General features: G+C 43.5%; 1 protein-coding gene across 5 annotated transcripts in view; it reads left to right on the top strand.

The window, feature by feature from the left end:
* auts2a (activator of transcription and developmental regulator AUTS2 a) overlaps positions 1–26321 on the top strand; it is a 300378-nt gene that overhangs the window by 189280 nt on the left and 84777 nt on the right. For all 5 annotated transcript variants that reach the window (XM_030746362.1, XM_030746364.1, XM_030746363.1 and 2 more), the window contains exon 5: positions 11795–11824. In XM_030746362.1, coding sequence (XP_030602222.1) covers positions 11795–11824 — 30 coding nt within the window. The remainder of the gene's footprint in view (positions 1–11794; positions 11825–26321) is intronic.

Genomic DNA, 26321 nt, shown 5'->3' on the forward strand with positions numbered 1-26321 from the left:
TTTGGATGTCATATCTTTTTCTTACTTTAAAACTCTGCAGGGTTTAGTGAATGAAAGACAGGGCAAGCTTATGCCAGGAGTGTCGAGCGCGAGCTCTGTGCAGTGAGCTCTCATCTGCTAGGTTCTGCTCCGCTGTGCTCTCTGCATTTCCTGCTGACTGACTGATATGGAGCTCAGTTGCCAGGGCTTAAATAGCAGCTGTACGCGTCCAGCTGCTCCCTGCCACGCTCCACTTCTCCCCAGATGGCTCCAAGACATTCCAGCAGCCCTCCGGAGGAGCGCTCATGAGGAAAGTGTTATGGAGTGGCTCTCTGAAACACCAGGGAGCTTCCCTCACTGCACCCCAGCCACCCTCCTCCTCCTTCAACCCCCGGGCCAAACGCCCAAATCAGGGGAGGGCTGCAGCCTTGTTTGCCAATTTACCAACAGGAGGCAGCACAGATGGTGGCGTCTGCAGTGTAGGCCAGTATGCAGCAGGGCCTAGGGTAGGATGGGGGCTCTTGGAAGGAGCACAAACCATACATGGCCTGGGATGCTACTGATATCCCCCAGGAAGAGCTCACACTGGCTCTCAGCAGATGACCAGCAGAAGCCTAGCAGCTCTGCTCAGCTCCAAGCGGTTCCAGTGAATTTTTCTTTATTGGCATGGTTATCTTTGATAAGTGAGTGCTGCTAGTACCATAGGGAATGTAGTAGGTACAAACACATTCATAGTCATTGTAATTTTCCTTGAACATGCACTGTTAATATATGATGGTGACTGTAGAGCTCCAGGGCACCAGTCTCTGACCTTGGCTTTGTGTTTAAGTGATGAATGGTCCATCAACTTCACGCCACTGAAACGATCCTCAGGGGTCACTGCAAGTGTGACATTTGTTTAAAGGTATCCAGAGGGGATTTGACCATTCATGAAGACAGCCTTGCGACCTCACAAATTTCAGCGTTCTGTTTTCTCTTTGATTTTATTCAGACCAGAAGAGGTTATTCATATCTCCCCTACTATTTTGTTCTTCTTCTTCTGTGTTTCTAACTTCTGTTAAAAGTTATATCTCCAACCTAATAATAAGTATATGTGGTGTGCATTGTCCTAACGGTGTCAGAACCAATCACACTTTAAATTACTGTATGTTGAAATATGGAGACTGCTGCCATTTATGTAACATGTTTGTGATTCCTCTGAAAACTGAGCGTATGCCATATTCGGATCTTCCATAACATAACCTTAGGCGAGAATGATAAGAAAAAAGCAAGCTACAAAGATTGGAACAGATTTGGATTTTTGTAGTCATTAGTTTATTAAGACTTACTCAGTGTTTTACTTCTAATTGTTTTATGTTAAACAACAATTTTTTATTGCTGGCACTTTTGTCACCAGAAGATCCATTTTTGAACTCTTTGCCCCCCCCCCCCCCCCCCTTCACTGACTTGTTTCCACTGCTCATGATCTTTTTTACTCCCGGTGGCTAGAAAGAAGGGGAGTAGACTTCAGGGATGGATGGCTTTGCTGACCTCACTGTTATCCTTGTCGTGACAGGAAACATACATCATAGTGGGGCCTCTAATGTGAAACACATTGTGCCACAACTTGATCAAAGCCAGGCAGCCTGGACAACAAAGTGCCCTGTAATGACATATTTTGACCATATAATTGGAGAGTAATTACAGCTGACAAAATACTCCAATGATTTTCTCTCTCTCCCCTTCGTAGTGTCTGCGGACTGTAAGAAAGCCCAGAGGAGGGCTGTCATAAACTATGTTGGATATCGTGCTGAGTAAGCCTGAAAGTCCTGAAGTGTGGCTCAGCATAGGTTAGTTTTTATTGGATCCCGGTTGCTTATTCAGAAACACTAATTACAACACACAAGGGGAGCAGTAACCAGTGGCCTAGAAAAACACCGGTGCACCTCGTGACAGCTGACCCTTACTCATTGACAAGTCTCCCAAAAAGCTGTACGCTCTACTCTTTTGACTTGAGATGGATGGAGTCTGTTCTTTTGACTGTGTTGACATAGTCCACATTGTGCTGATTAGCTAAGTTTTTATTAATTCACCTAGATGGATGGCTGAGGGGCTGACCCTCAAATCTACAGAACTTTTTCTTTTTTTTTTTAGCCAAGAATCCTGAGCTGTGAGGTATTTTTGAAAGTGTCAGCAATGCTCTACACAAATCAAAGTAAAACAAGCAAAACAAAAAAAAAACCACACATTCAGATTAAAAACTGAAAAACTGCACTGGTTGTTCCAGATCGCTGCACAAACATCTTTCATTGTGGGCTCCTTCTGTTAAGCCTGACTTTAACCACAATCCCACCTGTCATTTTGTAATAATGTTGTACAGTCCAGCCTGGTGACAGCCTGTTTACTACAGAGAAGTGTCAGACAAAAGCTGGGATTATTTTTAAAAGGTAGAATTACAGAACCTGCAATAATATCAGCAAGACTTTCCAAAGTTGACATTTCAGTTGTAATTATCTCGACGAGGTGCTGCGGGTAAGGAATGTGTTATCAGATGGGTGCTCTGCAGAGTCTGTTGTTTCAGTCTGTACCTGCGTGCTTGCTTTTGTCAGGAAATTAAATCACTCTGTGAGGGGACAGCCTGGGCTGGACTGGTTAGAACCATAACCATAATAATGGTATTGTGGGAGGTGGTGGATGTCAGGTGGCTGTTCTTAGGCTTTCAGGTTGCCATCGCGCTCTATCACTTAGCATGCTAATTAATCCCAACCAAAGGACCATGTCAGTCACCCCACACCCCGCCAGGGATGCTCCCACTGGGCTCATCCTGCTTTAATTGAGCACGTTTTTCAGGAGCCCGCTGTCTCTGGGATTACATTAGATCCCTCTAATTCACCCAGCCTGCCACCAGCATGGGCGAAGCGAGGGAGGGAGCAAGATGAGATGTAGAGCTGAGAAATGTATAAATAAACCAAACAAACAAACACACACACAAAAAAAAAACCAGACAGAGTGTTTATTAACACCCCTGGGATGAAAAAGGAGGTGAGTGCAGGAAATCATTAGCGCAGGAGAGTCAAACTAGGCTCGTTTGATCTCGCTGATGGAGGAGCAAATGTAATTTAGCGTGCTGCGAGTAATTTGTTTTAGCAGTTAGCATGGGTTCCTTTTAATTTCATTTTGCCTTGCATCAGTCTTTCAAATTAAATATTTTTATTTTGTACAAAGCGCATCTTTGTGAGCCTCGCGGCTCAAAGACCAGCCCTCGACAACAACTAATGTTTATTCATCTTTGCTTGTTTGCATGTGTGGTAGACAGAATCCTGACAGGAGTGTGCAGTGTCTGCTTTTATTTGAGTACTTTCTGTATAATGAGGCAATTCAGATGTACACTGTGACAGCTAGCAAATCATAGTAGAAGAAAAACAAAGTGTTTTTGTCACTGCAGCTCTAATTATTTGCAAGACAGTGCTGAAGCAGCTGCATCTGTTAGAATGTCTCACCTTATGTCCTTGTTTTACGGAATATTGTTGACTGTGCAATCTGTTTATCATACCCAGACACTGCTTTCATATTCAAGCAGCTACATTTTTCACAGATAATTACTTCCAAAATTCACTTAAAAATATTATAGGTAAACTAAATAACCTTTCATGGGCAATTTTGCAGCATAATGCAGAGTGTTGTTGTTTACATATTAGGTCACAGAACTGATTTATATATTTAATTTCCATGTCTTATTCACTGATGGGGTAGACAACACATCTGTCAAACATGGTGTGAGAGCAGAAAGTGTGTCAATATCAGACATTCAAGCCGTTACCGCTTGAATGCTGCTGCCGCTCGTGGCATAGGAGAGACCTTCCCCCTGAGCTGGGCCGGCTCGTCTCAGCTCAGGTGGAAGGGGAAGAGAGCGGAGTCTTATCAGCAGGAGATGCTGGAGACACTGTTGCTGTGAAGCAACTTATCAGGTCTGTGTTCACGCTGCGTGGAGCCTGAGCACCTTGCTCTCACCAGCGAAATATAGGATGCTCCTCCTCTGCTAACAGAAGCAGAGACGCGAACATGTGCGTGCTGCCATTTTGAATGCGTGCTAATCCAAAAGCATCTAATTTTGAAGAACTACTAACAGTGTTTCCTTGTAAATTCATTCAGAATATCGCTTGTGTTACCAGTAACAATAAATAGTAATATTTCACTATTGGTAAATCGTCGTCTGCTATATAGCTTATTGTGTGCTATGGGAAAGTAGAAAAAAATTCTTCTCTAAATAAAACCTTCCATGATCCTCAGATGTGTCAGCATCTTGTACAAGATTTCAATCCATTCCAAAGCGCTGCTTTCCTGGCTGCCATTACAGACTGACAAACAATGTGTGCTCTAATGTGAGAGCACAGGGAAGTCGGCGTGTTTCAGCTGTGTACCTGGCAGAGCCTGCAGGGGTTGTTAGCACTGACAGCACCGGTATATGCATGAGACTTCCAGGCAGATTGTTGGCAGAGTTAGCCAGGTTTTCTCAGACGGGTGTCAGCTGGCTGCAACTCTCAGAGCCTTCTCTTCCTCCTCCTCCTCCTCCTCCTCCTCCTCCTCCTCATCCACCTTGCTCTCCTTCCCATCATGGCAGAACCAGAAAAAGAGCTTTATGGAGCCCCCATAATGATACGTGGCAAATGTGTAGCACTGGGGTGATTGTTAACAGCAGCAGCTGCACAGACAGCCTGGATGATGGAAAATCAGTGGGACCTCATTTTGGTTTGCCAGTATGAATATTAATGGCTCGTTTCCAGGCCATGGCTAATGATGAGGAAAATTCCCTAATAAAAACTTGATGTGATGGGCAACGACCCGCGGGGTCACTGGAGACAGTCAAAGTTAATAGTGTGCCATCAGGTGTGAGGAGTTAAGTGATTAGAGGCACAGAACCTAATCCTGATGTTTTTCTCCCCCCCCCCCAGCGATGAGTCAGTGTGAACAGAGGGAGGGAAGGAGAGACGCTGAAAGTGGGAGGTGAGCAGGGGGAGCAGATGAGGTTTATATCTCTTGCCAGCAGACGGTTGCAGCTCTTATAAAGCATACTTCCAAGAATATGTAAACCATGAATGTTATATGATAATGCTGTATTATTGCTCCAGTTTGCATGAGTACTATTAGCAGTTGTATAATTTCACAAGGGATTGTGTGAAGATTTCTGATACTAGCAGTTATAGACTAGAACATCAGTACAGTCGGTGCAGTACCTTGGGGAATGTAATCTTAAGAAAACAAATCTGAGCCAGTATTCAGCGGCGTCCTTTAGTATGTGACCGTTTTCAGTGCAGTCACCTTGTTTTAACTGATACCAGAGCAGATTATTCGATACCCGGTGCTTTACTGATTCTGAAAGGTTGCCATCCCCAGGAAGAACACCTTCCTTGCTCAATTCCATCTACTCAACTGGTCAAAAATCTCCTTGTCTTCATGTGGGAAATTGTGCTTCTCAAGTGTGTGTGTGTGTGTGTGTGTGTGTGTGTGTGTGTGTGTGTGTGTGTGTGTGTGTGTGTGTGTGTGTGTGTGAGACTGCTGTAATGAGGATGCCAAATCACATCACTATTAATGTCGAGCAAGGGGGGGTAATTAAAATGCACACCAAGTGGACTCATCTCACGGGACTCACCATAACCACGCAAACAATGCAATTTGATGTATGTAATTATCTCAAAACCCTTCTATTAATCTTTGATTAATTCAGCATCTGCTTTGAGCCTCAGGCCTCCGTTGGCTTATATAAACAGTACAGAGTTGGGCTGAGCGAAGGTTTGTGTATGGTTGTATTTTATATAGTATGGCTGTATTTTATGTTTTTATCAGATAACCTGTAAATGCTGTCCACCTCCAGGTTCCCCAGAGCCTCGCCTGTAGCCAGGAGAAACGTGCTGCTACGACTCTCGAAACAGAGATGCTGAACATAGCACTTGTGTAACAAATGGATTTTTTAAAAAGGCAAAGTGCCGCACCTCTGATCCTTCTTCCTACCCTGGTCCTTGTCAGGTGGTGTTGTGAGCGTGTTTGGTGGGTGGATGGGACTGATCAGCGGAGTGGTTTACCCTGCGGCAACATCTGTTTCTGCCAAGGATCACTTCAGCACTACAGTACCTCCTCTGTGGTTGAGTTAAATGTCCTACCTTCCTCCACACTAAAAAGAGAAAGTAATATACACATACAGCACTTGTACGCCTTCTGAAGAAATCTTATCATCCCAGTCATCCAGAAGTGTCTGAATGTGTCTGCGCGTCTACATTTCAGACGGTGCTCCTCTTCACTTCTGTGCGTACACATCAACATGATATCCCCCTTATTCCGTGACTCTCTGATTTGACATTATTGGTGATCATGATGTAAAGCAAAAGAGATCTAACAATGAGGAAAGGATAAGAATTTAATATTAAAAGAGAGAGAATAGTCAGATTTAGAAAATTCTCTCAGATATTCTTTCTGTACGTTTGGGAACAGCCCAGATAAATAAAACATAAAAAGATTGTACTGCAGAATATTGAAACCAGAGATCAGAGACTGTAATGTTGTTGGGACTTTGTGGAAGGCTTCATTTTTTTGGCCTTCCTCCCTCTTTTATCTCTACTGTCCTACTGACTAGAAAGTAGAGTTTGCGGTCACGCTGAATATCTTCTGGATAAAGTTTTACATTTGAAGGGAAATTGCATTCAGATGTCGGCGTGCTGCATTTGGCCAGTGCAGCACATGTGGATCAGACCTGCTTATATTAGTCCAGACAGAAATCTGGTCCTCCCTGACAAAGCATTCCTGGCTGCTGGAAGAAGAATTCGCCTTATGTGACTATATAGACTGTCTGAAACACTTAAGCTATGTTTTGCTTTTTTCCTTGTGATTTCATTTGGGACTTCTGTTTCCCACTGTACTTTCACTTTGGCAGTTCAACATCAAGCTGGGGAAACTGCATGTACAATATCATCGCCACAGAACCTTGCTTATTTAAATGAGACGTGCCAGTCAGGTATGTTATGTTAACATATGTTAGTCCCTGAACTTGTAGGTGTCTTTTATGGGCAAGTTTACAACAAATGTGTGTCTGGCGGACTTATTGCTAAAGTAAAGCGATCCCAGAGTTTATTTGAGGTTCGCTGTGGTGTGAAGTCCCTTGAGCACAGTATGGGTTTGGATGGTTGTGTGTTTGGCATCGTTTTGGGGCTCATTATTGTGAATCAGTCTATTGTATAGCATTGGATAACACTAAGGAAAAGTGGCTTTTAACAGATGTTCATCAAAACTGAACCATCTTTTTTTGGTGGGCAGAATGTTCTTGTTGCCAACCTTGATCTTTGTGTTTATTTAAAAATCTAACATTTAAGTAACCAAGTCAGTTTTTTTCTAAATCTGTTTATTGTGATGGGGCCTTCTTTTCCAGCTTTGTTTGGCAAAGCAGGTGTGTAGCAAAAACTTAGCTCATCAGTCTCCTCCAGCACAGCTCTGTTTGTTGTTCCTCAATTCACAGTTGCAGGACTGGCAGCCTTAGTAATGTGTGGGTGCAAAAGCAAGAGGGAGTAAGAGAAAGAGAGATGAATATGGGAGGTGTGAGTGGGGGGAATTTGAGAATATGCATGGCACAGATCTGCATTTTACCATCCTGGTCTTTCTCTATTCCCTATGAATAATGTGGCACAGCCCCTACCCAGCGGTAGGCCAGGCATGCCGCCATATCAAGCTGTGGTGGAGGATGAGGTGTCCAGCTTGCCGAGTCTGGGCTCAGACGCATTCTAGCCCCAGAAGTCATCCCACCCCCATCCCCAACCTGCAGAGAAGAGCACTGGGCTCCAAGATGGCAATCAAGGCTTGATTTGCCAACACATTTCCAATGATTAAAATGTAATTAGCACAAGCGAGCACCTCCTCCCCAGCTAATTTCCACGCATGCTGTGACAGGCAGGCGGTCTGAGGCATCCAGGCCCCAGCAGCAGATGGAGGAGGATGCACCGGGAAGGGAGAAAACCATTTTGCCATGTGACTGTTTGCATCAGAAAACCATCAGGACATGCAGCTATATCAGGAAGGAGCTGTTAGGAGGAGGGATTGAGCAGCCCTTGACGACAGCACATCAAATTGGCACTGTCAGAGCTGACCCTGGCAATGGCTGCCATCCTTCATGCTGTCTTTCCGGCTCCCGAGCTCGCAGGCAGGTTGGCGTCTTCCCTGGGTTTTAACCCCTTCAGCTATCCTGCAGGACATCCAGTCTCGGGTTGACAAACAGACACCATCCTCCGTGCACTAGTGTGCTTTAATGAAGACCATATCAATGATAATTAATTCTAAGGGCATGAATAGAGGTTAATTCTATGGGCAGTTTTTCAACAATCAGCATAACCTGAGGCTAGTGTCACTCGTGGGGGCAACGGTATATACACAGCAGAGCGATCAAGCTGTTTAAAAAAATATTAAAGGCAACTTGGAACGACATAGACGGTGAATCACGAATTATAAGACGCATGTTAAACACACTCTGTTGGACTTTAAAATTATTGTTGTCATGTTATTTTTTCTCTTGATTGGTCTAACATCTGTTAGTATTTGTGGACCAGTGGATATCCAGAAGGTTATGCTGGAACAGGGATCACAGCATACTTGCTTTGCACGCATCCATGTGTGATGTGGTTACCTCTTCAGTACAGACTTTTTTTCTGTGGGTAGTTCTGGCAGGAGACTTTGGTGTGCCCTGCTGTTACAGACGATAGCATGGCTGCATCATTTAGCATTCGGCCCATGGCTCCTTCTGTTCCCCCCTTCTACTGGGCCAGTATTACTCTCAGCTGGAGAGGATTTAGGGCAAGAATAATTTACTTCTACTTTCAGACCAATATAAACAAAAGGCTCGATGCTTGGACAGAGTGTAGGGAAATTTGTAAGAGCACTCAGCCAAAAGAGAGGCCCGGGTGAGAGCAGAGCGGCAATCAGAAGTGGTCCGGATACAGGCCAACATCAACAGCTCTTAGAGCCGAAGCTAATGTTTGACATTCCTGTGTTACTTAAACTAAACACCGGGGTCTAGCTGTACAGTATAATGCTGGTCCTGTGTAAATAGCACTGGGCCTGGTAGACTATCACTTTCCTTTGTCAGCCCCCTCCCAGGCCTAATGGTTTCCTTACTGTATATTACCGTTGCTTTAAATAAGACTTGTTTTCGACTTTGGCCTGTCAGTGATCTCAATAGCACCATTGTTTTTGTTTTTTCTCTTTTCAGTAATGGATTCATTTTAAATTTCTGACATATGTCTTTTCAATAGTCCTGGCCTCCCAGGATTGGTATAAAGTGTTTTTGACATAGTTAATCATAGCTCTGCAGGTTGTTTTTTTTATATTTATGCTCACACGTCCACAGCTGCTCATATTACACAGAATTGTAGCAATAACTGAATTTTGGAGCTCATGCTTACCTGTAAAACATTGCCATGCCTCAGTTTTTAATGATGAGGTGTACCAATCGATCATGGCGTTTCCAGCTGTTAAGTGCAAAGCTTCTGCTAGTGTTCCGTCTCTGTTTCTGATGAAAGAGTCGGTTAGTAGAAATGCAGGTTTTGAAAAAAATAGAATAGCGAGCGGGGATTTTTCTCTCCCACCTCAGGTTGGGTTATGCATGAAGCAACACATTAGTTCACTGTGATCACTTATCAGTGAGTGACAGCTTTGACTTGTTTGTATGCCTGAAATGTGTTTTTATCTTTTTCAAGATATTATTATTTACTACCTCCTGGCCTATGCTTGAACAGAGAGTTCAAGGGAGCTTTGGCGTATGCACTATAAGGACGTTCAAATTGCCTGCCCTTGCCTGTCAGGCCTGATCTCAGGATTTTTTACTTTGCTCATTATAAAGGTATTTCCATTTTATTAAGTTTTCCCTTTTTTTTTTCCACCCTTTGTCGCTTTGGGAAATTTGCATACCTCTATTCCTAGGGAAAAAAGTAATGACAGCAATTTCTTTTCTTTTCTCTCCCCCACTAGCCGTGTGAGTGCTTCGTTTAGTGGCACCTGCGAAAGCGACAGGCGCGGGGATGAGAAGTGAAAGAGAGCAGTTGATTAAATCATCATCAAGTCGCAGCACAGAAAGTCAATTCTGCTCGCCGTCTACAATGATATCCTTTTATCTTAAAGTAATGAGCTATGGCACTTTTGCATCGGGTAATACGATGAGTTCCATTAGCATGTTCCATTTGCTTCACAAGCAAGGGCAAGTCATTCCAGCCGGCTTCTATCTTGGCAATCAAAGCAATTGGCTGCACAGCCAAGGAACGGAGGAAAGCAGGGAGAGAGAGAGAAAAAATAAAGGGAACACAAGGAAGAAAGGCTAGATTTTTTTTTTTTTTTTTTCATGGATCACAACACACTGGAAAAACTAAAATTATGTCCATTATTTGAACGCCTTGCCTGCTTGTGTTACTTGGTGTGTGTCGTGCACAGACGGAGAAGCAGCTAATGAGTGGTTGGTCGCATTGCTGCTGTTACATTCTCAAAAGCCTGAATGCAGTTGATCTTGTCTGCTGCATTAGTCAGTCCTGTGTGGGAGGCCGCGAGAGAGCGATACATGGCAGACACGCCTATTTATTCTCAAGCCGGAATAGATGTATAAATGCACACAGTTTGGAGCTTTTAATATTACGCAGATACTCGTGTGCAATCGTGATCTGCAGTCATCTATCATTATCTTTATTTATTCTTCCAGCTCTGACAGTATAGGGCTTCTGGCTTTCTGCACACTGTATTAAATGGGGTTGGAATGTTGTGGATGGTGGAGAAGGAGTGAGAGAGAAATGGAGCAGGGGAACGTCGGAGGAGTGTTTGCCCAGTGCGTTTATTGCCTCTGCATAATTTATGAGCTGCTGGAGCTGACCATCATGGCAGTGTGCCGCAGGCAGCCCCTGGGGCTGTGCGGGACAGGCCTGTAAATTGGATGCTATGCTCCTGCTGAGCTCGCAAGCCCCCTTTTTACCATCCAGCCTGAGAAACAGATCAGCCGCAAACCTACCCAGCTACCTTTGAGCTCTGCAGGGCCCAGATCAGCAAAAAACAAGAGGTGGAAGAAAGAAAAAAAAAATGACATGCCCTTCTGTCGCTCACTCCGTGGGCTGTCAATCATTTCTCCCCTTCCTTCACTCCTGCCATACTTTAATCGTCACCCACCAACCCCTCCCTGCACTCCTACCCACACACTGTACCAACCCCTGCCTATATTCCCCCCCAGTGCCTTTTTCATTACTGACTCCAGTGCTTCTCTGCACCTCAGCCATATGCACAACGACGAGGGCCGCCATTCACCCAGCATCATGCTAATTAGTTGATAAAGAATTAAGTGGACCTTGAAATTGAAATTGGAACAAAAAATTGAAATCTAGCCCCCTTTTTCCTGCCACCATTACAAAGTTCCCTTCCTTCTCTTGTCAATTTGCCATCCCCAGCCTCGAGCAGGAACACACATCATGGTATTATAATTCTAGTGGCGATTAATGTTTTGAGATTCCGGGTCTGTCTGAATTTTACATGGGTTTCAGAGTTAACAAGGGCACGGGTGCTCATGAGAAATTAACTTTATTTCACATTCTACTGCTTGGATCAGCTAATGAACTGATCTGATGACATCCAGGTGCTGAATATGAGTTATGTGATAAATTTTTCATTAAAAAGTTGATAAGATGGACTTTTTTTTTTTTTTTTTAAGGTAAATGAGACTGCGGCAACCAAACGTGCTGGAATTAAACGCAGCTTAAAGGGAGACTGTTTAAAAACCAGAGAATTAGTTGTATTGTTCCTAATTTCAGCTTTGTCTCTCCTTTTCTTGCAGTGTGATACTGAGAGTGACCAGGACGACAAGGTAAGCCCTGGCAATGTTTCACATACCACTGAATGTGCTTGGATCCTTTCAAGCATCTTTTTTTTTTTTTATCAGTTTTCAATCAAATTCAAATGTTACTTTAAGACTGAGAATTTAATGTAATTAGAATTAAACATTCTGTTAATAAGTGTGAGAGAACCTTAATTACTTGCGCATTAATTATGAATGACTTAATGATGTGCAAAATCTAAATTGAACTGTTCTGGGTTTTTAGGATTTCAATGACATTTAAATGAGACTGCTCTGGCAGCCAGGGCTTTGGGTGCAGGCTTTCTTTTGCTTAAAGCACAGACTAGCTCATCTACAGCATGAATTCGATGGCTTGCATCCATCCACCTCTCTCTTTTTTTGTGACACACTCGAAGCAACACACGCCTGCATTTAGCTGCTGATTTCTTGTTCTGTAATCCCAGTCAGCACCTCCTACTGTCAGGATCTGTAGTGTCTTCCTGTGGTGTGTTGTGGTGTTAAGACATTCATTTCTCCAGTTTTGTACCGACTAAATAAATGGCAGTGATGTGCAGCCGATTAGCAGCAAATGGGTTCTGCAAACTTAACAAATTCAGAAAGTGTTTGCAAAATAATTTGAGTTATGGAAATATCATCGAATCATGAGGTTCAACAGGTTCAGGAATCTGTACTTCATAATTAATAGGCCTGGACTGATGCTGGGCAATCTGATGATGTTGCATTGTGTCCAACCGTAATGGGTTTTTTTGTATTCTTAAGTGAATTTAACTTATTATTTTCAACTTTAATTTAACCAGGAAACCACTAAACAGACTCGACTGGGAAAAAAACACCATTACAAGGTTACAAGAAATATAAAATTAAGTAAAACTAAAACAGACATGCAACTAAAACATTTTTTCCCAGAGCTTTGAACTCTCCCAGGGAGAAAAAGTCATTAAGCTTTAGTGTTCTGGTGTCCTAGAGCAAATACTGGGAATCCTGTAGTTTCAGAGAGGGAAAAAAATCATAACAGATGTCGGTAAGTGTTTAAAGATTACACAAATAAGAAGGTAATGTACCCATTTATGGCTTTGTAAGCAACAATGTAGCGATGCTGATGTCATTTTAGGCTTAATGAAGTCTACCAGATCACTTACACGTGGATCAGGGTTTGGAATGCTGAGGAATTTTTGGCAACATCCCAAGAGGTACTCCGAGCTTCTTGGTATCGTTAACTACTTTACAAACAAACAGAAGAGAAAATGTCTGACAAACAGCAGCGACCTAACATCCAGACAGAAACTTAAAAGGAGTCATCACTTCCTGTCAGAACTTTAAGGATCCAGAGGTGTGTAGGGTTCAGCTGAAGTGACAAGCTTTGCATCCAGACTACCATATGCATAATATGAGTTTATGAGTGTGAGCTGTGTTCTCTGCGGTGAGAATTGTGATTCAGATCGTGGATCGAGATTGCTCACTGCTAGCCTGAAGTATAAAGTATGCTGATCTAAAAGCTGAAATTTACAGACCCTGAGGAAAAGGTCATGTGGCCAGTATTGTCAGGTCTTAAGATTATAAGCCACTCATGAGCAAAACAGTACGACAGTGGAACCTGTATAGCTTCCACGGTTTCCCTGAGAACTGCAAATGTATAAATATTGCAAATCAATACAGGATTAAGAGGTCTGAAAGCTAAAGGCAACTGAGCTGGAAGATATTTTTGTTGGTTAAAATAAAAGAAACTGCAAGGTCCAGGCTCATGCTTGAAAATTCTGCGTCTGCTCAGCTTAATTTAGCCAAACCTTATCCTCACCTGTGCCTTATAAGATCAACTTCTTCATCTAGACACCTCTGTACATCGATACATACATTTATCATAGCATTTTATCCTCTATTTTTATTGATTGAAGAACCTTCTAATAATGAGGACTGCCATATTTAGGTAAAAAGAAAAAGTGCTTAGAATTTAAAAGTTTGTTGCTATTCTGATTGTATTCTGTGCAACTCCAACGCTTTAAAATCCAGGTATTCAATTTGAGCATACCTTATAGATTCTAAAAGCAGCCATATTAGCCACTGAATTCTAACTAGAGAGCTAGATGTGCTCTAATGATTTAGTAATGCCATTTGCTTGTAGTGTTTAGACTCTGCGGCAAATTGAGTCATTACTCAGTGTTGTCGATTTAAATTGCTCTTGTCTCGGTGGCAATTCCTTCTTGTTTCAGGAAGAGAGAGAGAGCATGGTAAGCTGTAATCTCCCCAGTGACTGTATTAATTCACCCTGGCTCACGTTACGCTCCTGATGAACAGCACCGACTACACCTTCCTGTCATTGATTAATTGTGTGTTAAAGTAACAGAGGAGTGAATTAGTAAATGGGGACCCCTATGACAGGGGCTGACTCATGTGTTCTTCTTCAATGTAAGGGAGTAATTGGCGCTCCCATTCAACACTTTTACCCCCTCTTTAGTCCACGTCACCTGCCACTATCTGCTCCTGCCAGGAGCCTCGCACGCCGTGCCCACTGCCGCTGTTGTCATTTGCATTCCGCGAGCATCGTGGTCTACTTTACAACGCCACAGCAGAGAAGGACGCAGGAGAGCCGAGTCATTTTAATGGGTCAAATGTATTCAGATGAGGACAAACGTAGCTTATTTAGTTTCCCTTCAAAAGCAGGAAATGGAAAAAGTGTTCCCAGGAGAAATCATGTTCTGCCTGGTGTAGAAGGCCTCTGCCGTGTCGCCGGGAGCTGCCAGGCTCTGATAAGAGACAGCTTTTTGCATCTCAGAGTATGTGTGCACACAGTCCCGTTCATGTATTACTGTGTGAGTGTGTCTCTGCATATGCTGGAAACTGTCAGAGCATTTGCTCATTACAAAGTGACCTGTAGGACGGGCCTTCTGCAGCGTGGCATGTTAATGGCATGCTGGGAGACAGGTAGGAGGAAGGCTATCAGCAGTCACTCGTCACACAACACGGGTATTATTAGCTCTGTATGCGTATTATTAGCATCTCTTTTCCAACAACCAGTGTGTATAAAGCTGTCCAGAGCTCATATAATGAGAAGGGCAATTTTTTTGTTTCAGTAGTCAAAGCTATATATGGAGAAAAAAGACCTATTCTTCTGTATATGTGTTGAATAATGATCTTGTTTATTGTCTGCCGTAGCTCGGCTCATCCTTTGCTCCTGAAATGCAGTCAACATAATTCTCTCAGTGCTCTGCCTGTTTGGGAGCTCCTGGCAGGATCAGGTGGTCATTTTACAGAGTCTGCACAGGACTGGACTGTTAGGTTGGGAGTAGCTTATTCCCAGTTACACTTTACTGGGAAGCCAAGAGCACACTGAAGAGCTACACTGAAAAACAAAGCAAAAAAAAAACAAAAAACACTCTAACTCCTGTGTGGGAAATTACACAGACAAAAACATACCTTTTTATGAACGCACGCTGCCTCTTTTTTTTTTTAAGTTCCTGCACTAGAACATTCACTCAGCATAATCTAACTGGTAAATCTCTCCTCCTTGTCTTAGAACTCTTTGTAATATTGCCAAAAGCGCTCAGGCTCTTGCTCTGTCTGGACATGCTAAGTGATTTTTTTTTTTTTTTCCCTTGTGAGTGGCACCTTGAACCTGCCAGTCAAACATTTTAGCATGAATGCGCGCTAGTGCTCAAGTGCTTCTTCCAAGTATAGCTGTTCACCAATCATGCACTTAGTGAAGACAATGAGTCTATACTGTAATCTGCAGAACGTTATCAGTGTGTAGCTTTTATTTCTTTGCCTCTGGTCTTTTTTATAGACCACACCTTTCCTAAGTGTTATTTACTTGCTCTATCAGTAGCCACGAGCTGTAAATGCCATTTTGAAAATGCTCTGCGTCTTATTAATGGCCATGCAGCAGAGTGCTGTAATTTGCTGTGCTTTGCTCTTATTGGAGGCAAGGGATCTAAGTAGGTGCTTTGGAGCAGCCAAGAGAACCTGTTTGTCCTTGACATAAAATAAAGATCTGAACTAGTAATATATTTGCTGTTTCTCTTCCTTTATTGTTTTGCTGCGTTTGCCCTCAGGCAATTACAGCAGAAGAGTCGTGTTTCTCAATCACTCAGCAGCACTGTACATAAAACCATTTTATATCCTTCACACACACACACACCCCCCCACCCCACCCCACCCCCCACCCCCAAACCCTTCCTCTTCCGCCGCAGTGGGAAAGATGAGTAATAAAAAGGAGAGAGCAACTTGTCAGCGTTAAAAGATTATGTGTTTTGCCCCCTCCAAAGGAAGAGAGTAGTGTTTACAGGCTTGAGTGGGTGCTCGCTAGGCCGAGGCTGAGGCTGATTGCACTAGAGTACCCTGTCAGCCAGTGATTTGTCATGTACTTTATCATCCTTGTCACTCTGCAGAGCGTTGTCATAGGTAACATTCCCGCCTGCCCCCTCCCCGCTCTGCGCTTTGTACCCAGTCAGTGTAGGAAATTTGTATTTACTTTGGGGGAGTGTAATTTGTTCCTCATGGATAATATGACCCTTAGCGGAGCCGGATCACGGGTTAGTTGAAGTGATATTTTCCGGTAATGGTAGTCGTACATCATGGCTGTCAGGCCGGGTTAGGAGGCGAGCACATTACAGCTCCATTTTAGCACTGCAGGCATCTGGGATTATTTTCCATAACCAAGTATGACATGACTGCTCTGCAGAGTGCATTAAATTTTTACTAGCTTTTTTCCCTCCCCCGGCAACTTCTGTGGCTTTTCCCCCACTCTAGGTCTCGGGGCTGCCACGGTGATGGATACCCTCGGAGTCCCAATAGTCCTGGCCAAGGTTAGCGGGTGTCACAGACCTACACCGCTTCCCTCCATCCAATAACCGGCAAATCCCTGCTCCCTCTGAGGGGCATGCATCGCCCACTGCTCTGTGTTGCAGCCAACTGAGAGCCCCAACTCACCTCCACACTGAGAAAGTTACTAAGATAAAAAAAAACAAGACTATTCTTCTTTGAGAATTTAATTAGCAAGATAGTGTGAATGTGCAAATAAAAAATGGCTCAAGGTTTATTTGCTTTAGCAGTTTTCACTAAAGAAAGGACAGATAGACGGACATTTGGACAACATCGCAACTTCACTTCCTTGAATGGAGATCGTGTTTAGAGTCGGTGGTTCTCGTTAGACAGCAATGATCTCCAGGGCTATGGATTTCTTTTCTATTCTTTCCTGCTCTGCTAATTTCTCCTCCAGTTTGATTCCTCTCTCCTTGGCAGCAAGGTCAGCAGTGTAAATGCCACCTCTTGCCATTGACAAATGGTCGCCCCCCTGTCTGATAATCACTAAGGTCTCAGAGGTGGACGAGCAGGCGGAGCTCATTAGGGTGCTACAGATGAGAAATTAATGTGGAGATTCCAGGCCTGGCAGAGAGCCGCAATGATGGGCCTCAGGTGGGGGAGGCGGAGGAGGTCGTGGTGTATGTTGGGGGCTGGATGGATGGACCCTGTCTAATGGATGACCAGGTCAGCAGGCAGCAACACTCCCTAGACAGTCCCACACATACAGTACTCAAACATACACACACCCATATGCCTATCCCACCCTGTTACCGCCCCTCCTCTGTAGTGTGTCTGATCTCCCCCATCCACCCAGAAGGACACTTCTGGCACTTCAGAGTTAGGCCACAGTAGTGAGGGTTGCGGGAGAGGGGTTTTTACCCCCTGACATACACACTGGTGTAAATGGTGACACAAATTAAAAATGTTGTCATGCACAGATATTTATACTGCTGATTTTCTCTCACCAGCTGCATTTTTTATTTCTTCATTTACCAATGCTGTGCACGTGCTCAAGCTTGCTGGTGTGCTGTGCTGTGCACTGATACAGTATGTAATGAGACTTATTGTGCGATATCTTGTGGAATTTTTTTTTTTAAATGACCCTTTTTACTGTATAATGTACCTCTTACCTATTTTCTGTGACATTCTAAATAAGTGAGACAAATCTACAATACATAAAAACCAGCCAGCATATTTTGATGCTCTAATGTTATTAATGGGGCGTAGCCACTGGAACTTAAAGAGCTCTGATGGTGAACTGAGAGTCAGCAGTATGGCTAGCCTCTGGGACCCCCCCCCCCCCCCATCATTCTCCTCTACAGTCACTGTGACCCATTTACACTAGCTGGCTCCAGATCCTGCACCTCCTCATTGTCCCAGCAGGTAAATCCTCATTCTGTCACAGCACATCTCCTCTTGCTAACATTCATAGCCTCAGAGGTGGACAGTGATCAGCATGTCATTAATGTTGGGATTATGCAAACTGTTTCTGTTAAACTCATAGTTTACGAGATCCTACTTGCAAAAAAAAGGCCTTCTAAGTCCCCAGCTTTAGACTCAGTGTTCAGAGTAAGCTGACAAAGATACAATAAAGCCTGGAAAGTGGTTTTAATTTGTCAGTAGCTTTTAAAGTCCACTGCATTTTAAATTGCACCGTGAAAGCTTCCAGCTTTCTGGACCTCACCGGGTCTCATTTGGAAGAAAAATGATGTAAAACTGCGTTGCTGTTGGCTTTTAGATTGCCTCCCGATGCTTTGTGATAGCTGATTGCGTGTCGGTTTTGGTGTTGAAACACAGAATTGTAGATGGTTTGACTCTTACCTTGAGATGTGATATTATACAAGCCCTAATGTGTGTTACACTTGCCTCTAGAGTGCTCAACCTCCCCATTCATTTATGGCCAACAATAAAATATAATAATGCACACGTTTGAATAGGACAAGGTTGCCAAGTCCTTGAAATTGAATGGGGGAAAAACAGTCACAGCAGTGAATCATGTTTCTAAGGCAATGATTCAATTCCCAGTGTGAGCTGAGAACACAGGGGATGGAAAATAATTCTATCAGCAACAAAAACCATAAATATGCTGTTTGACTGAGATGTTTACTCCTGTGGAAAGAAAAAGCCATTTCCATCTTTCCTGACCTGGAAAAGAAAAATCTCTCAGGCAAATTGTGTACATATATCAAAGACTTTATGAGATTGGCCACATACAAAGAGGCTTTAGAGTGGAAACGAAACCTCAGTTAAAGAAATATTAAGTCCAGTTTATATTTAAAGATAACATAATGAAGGAGTTATTTTCCACTGTTTAAGTTTTGCACACATGAAATAACAGCTGTCTCACGCTGAGATTCTTTATCAACAGGGCAGAGAAGGCTTATTATTCTTGGTGACTGATTGAACCGCTTTCATAGCCAACTGTTAAACCCCTCATTAGCTCTCCCCATATTTCTAATAGTTGCACTAATATTGTTTTAGCAACATTATTAAAACTGGCCCAAGCTCCAAGTTAAAAATAGCCCCCATGCTGCCAAACATGTTGAGTCAAACTCAATTACATACATTTTTAATATTATTGACCTTCCCAATTATGAACCCGCTCCATATGGTGCCATTTATCAGCTGCAGTGATAACAAATCAGAGGGCTGCTGGGTAGCAGCGTGTGCTGTGGTGTATTGTGTATGTAGAACCTTCTGGGTCATGTTAGGCTGGTGGATTTGTGGCCGATCAAGAGCAAGCAGCGCCCCCAACTCCTCAGGTGTCTGTCCTCATCTCTATTTATGAGGCAGTGTTGCCAGTTACCAGTGTTTAATAATACATGGAGTAAGACCTTGGGTTCAAACCAGTGTCTCTGGAAACAGGCTGCTTATGAAAAAAAATTGGTTGTTATGCAGGAAGCCCTTCGCGCAGCACCTATCACTTTTCTCTCACATACTCTCTTCATCCCTCACTGTCTCTCTCTGTCTGCCCTCTCTCCCTGCAGGGAGTGGGCTCTCCAACATGCCAAGGTTAAACCTTCTCGGGGCTCTGGGTGAATGTCAGTCAAAGCCTGGCTCACCTGCACATAAGCCCACCCCCCCACCCCCCCAGCAACTGGGCTAGTGGCTCTCACAAACACCCTCTGCCCCGTTATTGCCCTTTTGTCAAGCCAATGATTTCTGCAGGCAACTTGCTTTGGAATTGACTGGCTCTCTGTTCTCCATTTTTTCCACGGTGCACATCAACCTTAGCCCACAGAAAATGGCCCCATCCCTGCAGGAAGGCCGGATTTCTCCTTCTGTGCTTTGTCATATGTCAGAAGCGAGCCGCGTTCACTCAAACACAAACCGGAAAAGCGTTATTTATGCCAGATTAACAGGATTGGAGACTAAAAGTCATATTTGAACTTCACTGTTATCTTTAGTTCTGCTAGCTGCTTAATAAATTAGTAATAGTTATTAGTTCGATGTCCAACTGGACTAACGTGTTGTAGTTGTCCAGTAGGTATTTTCATGGATTTACTTAGATACTGTGCGGTAACTTTTAGTCTGCTTAGGATCTTTTGAGTAGCCGCATTTGTAGATACAGTATGGACTCGTATTATTATACGCCACAGAAATGCCTGTATGGCAAATCTCACAAGCAAACAGCTGCTGTAGAGGACCATAACTCTATCCTGCTGTGTATTTCACCACAGGGAGTGAGTCACTACAGAAGTAGATCCTTAATGAGGGAAATAGAAAGCAAGCTTGTCATAATGACAGCGATGTCCCAGCATGCATGGCGGCAGCCACAAACAATCTTAATGACATGAGGGGCTCTGAAGAGAGGCTGTATGTTGTCAGCTCCTGGGCTCAGGCCGGTTCCCTAACCCCTCCCACATCCTTTTCTTTAAACCGCCACCACCACACTGCTTGTTAGAGGCAGTGTAATTAGGTGGCTGAGCTTGTTGCAAGTAGCCCAGGTCACAGAGGCATGTCCAACCCTTGTCCTGATTGCTCCTTGGGGAATTATTGACAAAACACAGGGAGCATTGCATGTTGGGCTCTAATTATGTGTACAAGACATAGATGGCCCCGGGGAAATTAAATGAAATTCCCCAGCTTGATGGGTCCTCCACACTCATGGGATCCATTCTGTTTCTTATTAAGCTCAGCCATTGTCTGCTTTTATGAGGCAGCTATGTGGAGCTAGGCACCAGCTAAACGCTTTTAAGTGTCTCTCTTTTCACAGTGGCAATACATCAATGACTCATGGTGGAAAATTGCCTGTCGATTTTGATCTACACCGAAGACTGTAAGCAATAAACCGGCAAATATATTTAACTAATGCTCGCTACGACTAATATTGTAAACGCAGGGTGTAAAATGGAGCACCTGCATGGGATTTCATTGTGTAATCAGATTCTTTCCACTGCAGCTTTGTCTGGACACATCCAAACACCTCTGCTCTAATTCCTGTGCCCCAGATACTGGACAGGAATTGATAGTCTCCTGCTTGTGCAAATGAAGTGATAAGGGGTCTCACCCAGATTACACAAGGCCTAAGTGGCACAGAGAAAGCTTATGGAGATGAATGAATTCATGAGGCTGCCTGACAGATTCTTAAGAAGCTATGTAATAAGGGATAAATCAAACAGCGACCATTTTGCCTCTGAATGATTTCAAATTAAAGCGAAGGGAGATGGCAGACCTCCCAGGGGTGTTTGAACTTGGGTATAGAACTGTGACTGACCCGTACATATTTCTCTAACATTCAAACACCCTAATGACTAATGTAGAAAAAAGGCTGCATAAGCAGTAAATAAACAATTCCTTTTGATTCAGCACAGTGGGATGTAAGTGGTCTTTGAATTGCCAGTCTGTGGGGCAGGCCAGATCCCAGAGGTCTGCCCACTGATCACTCTTACCAGCATTAATAATTGAGTATATTATGTTGTAAGATGGTGAAGCCTCGAGGAGTATATTTGAAAGTCTGTTATCATTGGTTCTAGTTATCTCTTATGCAGAAAATCAAAACATGGTCACTTCAGTAAGCTGGTTAGAAGCGATAAATTGACCGCACTTATATATAGTGCTTTACCATTTTTTAGCCAGTATAAAGGTAAACAAGTGTAGCCTGCATTACAGATTGTTCCACATATTTTTTTTTTTACTTGCACCCATCTGGCTTTGGAGAGCAACAACATGTAGCCATGAGTATGCTGTGTACCTGCTATGACTATGAATGCAGTACCATGCTGGGACTTTAGGTTTCAGTGTCTTACTCAAGGGCACTTTAGCATGTGAAGGGGCCAGGGATCAAACTGCCAACCCGTTCTTCCACCTGGGCCACAGCCAGCCAAAAATAGCACTAACAAGAACAAAGTGAATACTTTATGTAGGCATAGGTACATGCCAAGGCTCCCGGTAACATTCACTGAATATCATTACAGGGTTCTATACGTGGCTTCGGCGAGCAGCATGTAGGTCAGACCTTCCTCTGAAATTCCTGCAGACCAACGTTTCCCACTGTGATCACATGTCATCGATTGCTCTTATGAAGCAGACACCAAAGCCTCAGAAAACCAGCGGCCTTTATGAAACCAGAATCTTACATGAAAATGTCAGGTCACCTCATTGATATGACCCACATCACAACAGCTCTCAGGTCAATTAAGCATGGGCGAGCCCTGTATTAGCCCATTCCTCCTGGTTCCACATGCCCTGTGGCTATGCAGGCAGCCGGTTCACTAGCACAGTGAGCACACACACACACACACACACACACACACTCTCAAAATGTTACCAAGACCAGCATTCGGAGAATAATTGGCAGAAGATGCAGATGTGCTGCAATCCGAGGCCAGAAAAAAAGAATGTGATGTATTCCGAATGGCAAGTGGAGGTGAGTCATTCTGACACTGCTGGCCCTAATGATATTTCTGCTTGGCAATGCTACACAACCAGGGCAGGGAGACGGAATGTCAACGTGCAAACTAATGTCTGGATGGCATTTGCTGTTAGCTGTCATGTGTCGGCTTGAGTTATGTGGTTTAGCATCTACAGTTGCAGCCCAGACACCAATTTCATGATGTTAATCAGTGCCAAGCCTCATCTTGTCCATGTCTGCCCTCGCTTTCCTAAATCCGCCCCCGCGTCCTCATGCATAGAAACATGTCATGAGAGTCCACAAAAGCACATGCTCACAAGCGAGCTTGTATGTCAGCCATGAAGTCGTAGGCATGCAGTTCTAAATAACTAAAAGACGTGCCCTTTGGGTGGTGAGATAGCTCATTACCTATGAGCGACCTTCCATCTGCACTCATGGCTGCTCTGGGAGCCATTATGATTATGATGGAAATCTCACAAGCCATTACTGGGAGACAGCGCAGGGCTCACTGCAGACACACTAATGGACTCATTTGTAATTGGGAGAGAGGGAAATGACTGTGAGCTAGCAGTGGCTTTGTTTGATGGAGTATGGGGGAGCGCATTCTAGATATGACAAATGTAATGGGTTATTTGTATGTGAACTAAACTCTTGTGTTTCCTGGATCGCTGCATATATGTGCACACACACACACACACACACACTTCTAAACCTCATCCTCCATTTCTTACGTCCAGCAGCGACTCGGCTCCCGGGAGTCTGTTCGTATTATGCTTTGATGGAGGGGGAGCAGGGTTGAGAGTTTAAAGATGAATCTGTGGGACTCGCAGGACGTGCAGGAGCGGTTATTAAAGAATACTTTTCTTAGAGATGATAATGGTGTTGAAACTGGCTGGTTGGGGATTGGTGGGGAATGTGTGTCTTCTTAGAGCTTGAGATTTTATGGTAAAACTCGCACTTATCCCTCAGCATGTTATTCAGTTATGACTAAGAGACGGGAGCACAAGCTGGTTTATGTGTAACAGTTCTGTGTCTCTCTTTGTGTTTTGTTGGTATTTGCTTGTTTTGGTAATTAATCTGCTACAGAACTTCTCACCTAACGTCTTCACCTTATAACTCCTAACTTTCTCACGTTTGATTTCAGCAACATCTGGAAAGTTGTTGCTGGAAACCTCCGCTCATTATTTCCTATTCTCTTTATTTTTAATTAGTTGAGATTCCTTGTTTTCTGTTTGCATTGTCCCCACGTCGTTGCTCTGCAGATTAGCTATGATTTGCTTGTTATCCCCCAAATCCCAGAGGATTAGAACAACCATAAGTGCCATTGTGGCAAAGCATTAGCTGTGCATGTTTTTAGAACAATAAATGCTTTAAAAGCTGAGGAAATGTCTCACTTAGAAAACAAAAAAAGTTGTGGGGAACTAACTTGGAGTAATGCCAGGATATAATTTAAGCGAAATATTTTAGGAAAAAGCCACAAAGCCCATGAAAATTCTGTTCTTTATTTTAGTATTTTAGTGGAACACGTCAAATAATGTAGTGAAAGAATGAATATTACAATCCGAGAAAGTTAGTTTTTGTAAAGAGACATATGAAACTCTAATGCAGCATCACAATATATAACCTGTGGAATTAGGATGGACTGAAACAACACCCCTGGTTTGATAAAACACAGTATAATTGTATGACTTTGCATTGTGCTGTTCTGGTGTTGGTGTTATTTGACCCACTGTTTGCTGGTGATCCAACATGTCAGACTGCGTCACCACATTTTCACAACAGCCAGGATTTACTTTTGCAGTGACGTCACGTGATAGTCTAATAATGCAGTACTCGATGCTGAAAACTGCAGCACGAAAAGTAAACAGGTACGCTTCTGTAGAATGCATTAAGCTCTGCACGGGCTGTTAGTCCATGTCCTACCTATTAAACCAAGAGAACATTTAACTATGGGTTTATTCAAGGAAGCTCCCCCAGCAGGAGCCTGACAGCGACAAATCAGGGAGAGATGGGAAGGAGGTTGCGTGTGGGGGGGGGGTGGCTAATAAGATTGCCCCGACCTGCGTGATTTATAGATTCATTTGTGCGCTTGTTTAGAAACCTGATCTGCATTATTCATGTCGAGAGAGGAGCAGTACTGAGGACATTAGCTGGTTAACCTCTGCTTAGGTTAGGCCACATTATTTTAATAGCCATTGCGAGGGCAGGCCTCTCAACCCCATTCTGAGAGTGAGCGAGGGGGGACGAGGAAGGAGGACCAGGGAGGAAAAGGGAGAGCACAGCTCATTTATTCCAACCAGTGCAGCTACACGGGGAACAGGTGGGACCATGGCATTATTATTCAATTACATCTGTTAACGGTAAACAATACACAGCGCTTTAATGCTCACAAGAGAAGGATAATTGGTAACCGAATGCCTAGTGACTTTTGACTGCTACGTGTTTTATTTGCACACTGCACGCAACCTGTCAGGCATACGATGCCACCACAGCATTCCATGTTTTCTGCACATGTAATTAGGTTTCATCTCTGTAATGATTACACCATGTAGCCGTAAAATATACTGCACCAGCTTTGACACAAAGCCACATTTGTCATCATCTCTGTAGATTGATGTGACAGTTATTAGTGGCACACCAGTCTCCTCACATGAATCAACATCAGAGGATTAGTTTAATTTCAGTCTGCCTTTTGGCTTTATGTCCGTCTGGGTTACTGGTTTTACTTTAAACAGTTTGGTCGTCCTTTAATCTTTATTTAAAAGCATTTCAAGGAACACTTTGTAGTTTGTAACCTTATAATGGCAAAAATCAATTGTAGCGTATAGCTGAGTTTGTCAGTAATACTGAAATGTTAAAGATTAAGTAGGTGCCTATACTGTGACAACTACACCATTGCTCTAAAGTTTGGGTTCACCCAGAAAATGTCAAACTTTTCATAAAAACTTTAATTAGCTTTTGAACATGATAAACTTCCACATAATATTTGAACTTGGGAGTGATCATTATTAAAAATTGGGCTCTACTGTATATGCCTACATACCAATATATCCTATATATCCAGTCCATCCATCCATTTTCTTACTCTTATCCACTTCAGGGTTGCGGGGGGGGTGAGGCTGGGTGCAATTTTCGAAGCATCAGTTAGCCTAACCCCACTAACTGCATGTCTTTGCACTGTGGGAGGAAACCAGAGTACCCGGAGAGAACCCACACAGACTCCACACAGAGAGGTCCCAGCCAGATGGTGGATTTGAACCAAGGGCTTTATTGCTATGAGGCAACAGTACTAAGACAGATAGATATTTGAATAAAAATGAATTATGTTCTAATTAATGACTTCATTCTTTATGCTTCGTCGCAGCATTTCTGATTAATTTCTTATCTTAATTCAATTCAAAACAGATGTGCTTTTCCTTTATACACAAGCTCATTTCTAAGTGACCCCCAGACTTTTGCGTGGTACTGTATGCTTCATGATCACTTTACAGTAACAAAAGACACCTCAGTTTAAGTAAGGACAAGATGTAATAATTTTCCTCCCATCTTCCCGGTGTGGATGATCCACCCCTTTCTGTGCTTTCCCCCCCTCTCCCCTCTCTCTGGAGAGAATACCATCATGCATAAAGAAAGACACGGAGAGCGGCAGCAGCATATGTCTGTGGCAGAGGATGCGGCGCTGACAGGCCGAGCTTATCGTCTCTGCAGCTCTTCACTACAAGCGTGATTACCGCTGACAGCTCCGACTGCTGATAAAAGCGGGAACATTAAAGAAAACAGAAGAGCCGCACAGTCAACGCACCAGTGTTTCTTCTCATCAAGCCCACTCTGCCCCCTCCCCATCCCAACCACCAC

This window comes from Archocentrus centrarchus, chromosome 14, assembly GCF_007364275.1.
Source record: "Archocentrus centrarchus isolate MPI-CPG fArcCen1 chromosome 14, fArcCen1, whole genome shotgun sequence".
In the NCBI taxonomy this organism is placed as follows: domain Eukaryota; kingdom Metazoa; phylum Chordata; class Actinopteri; order Cichliformes; family Cichlidae; genus Archocentrus; species Archocentrus centrarchus.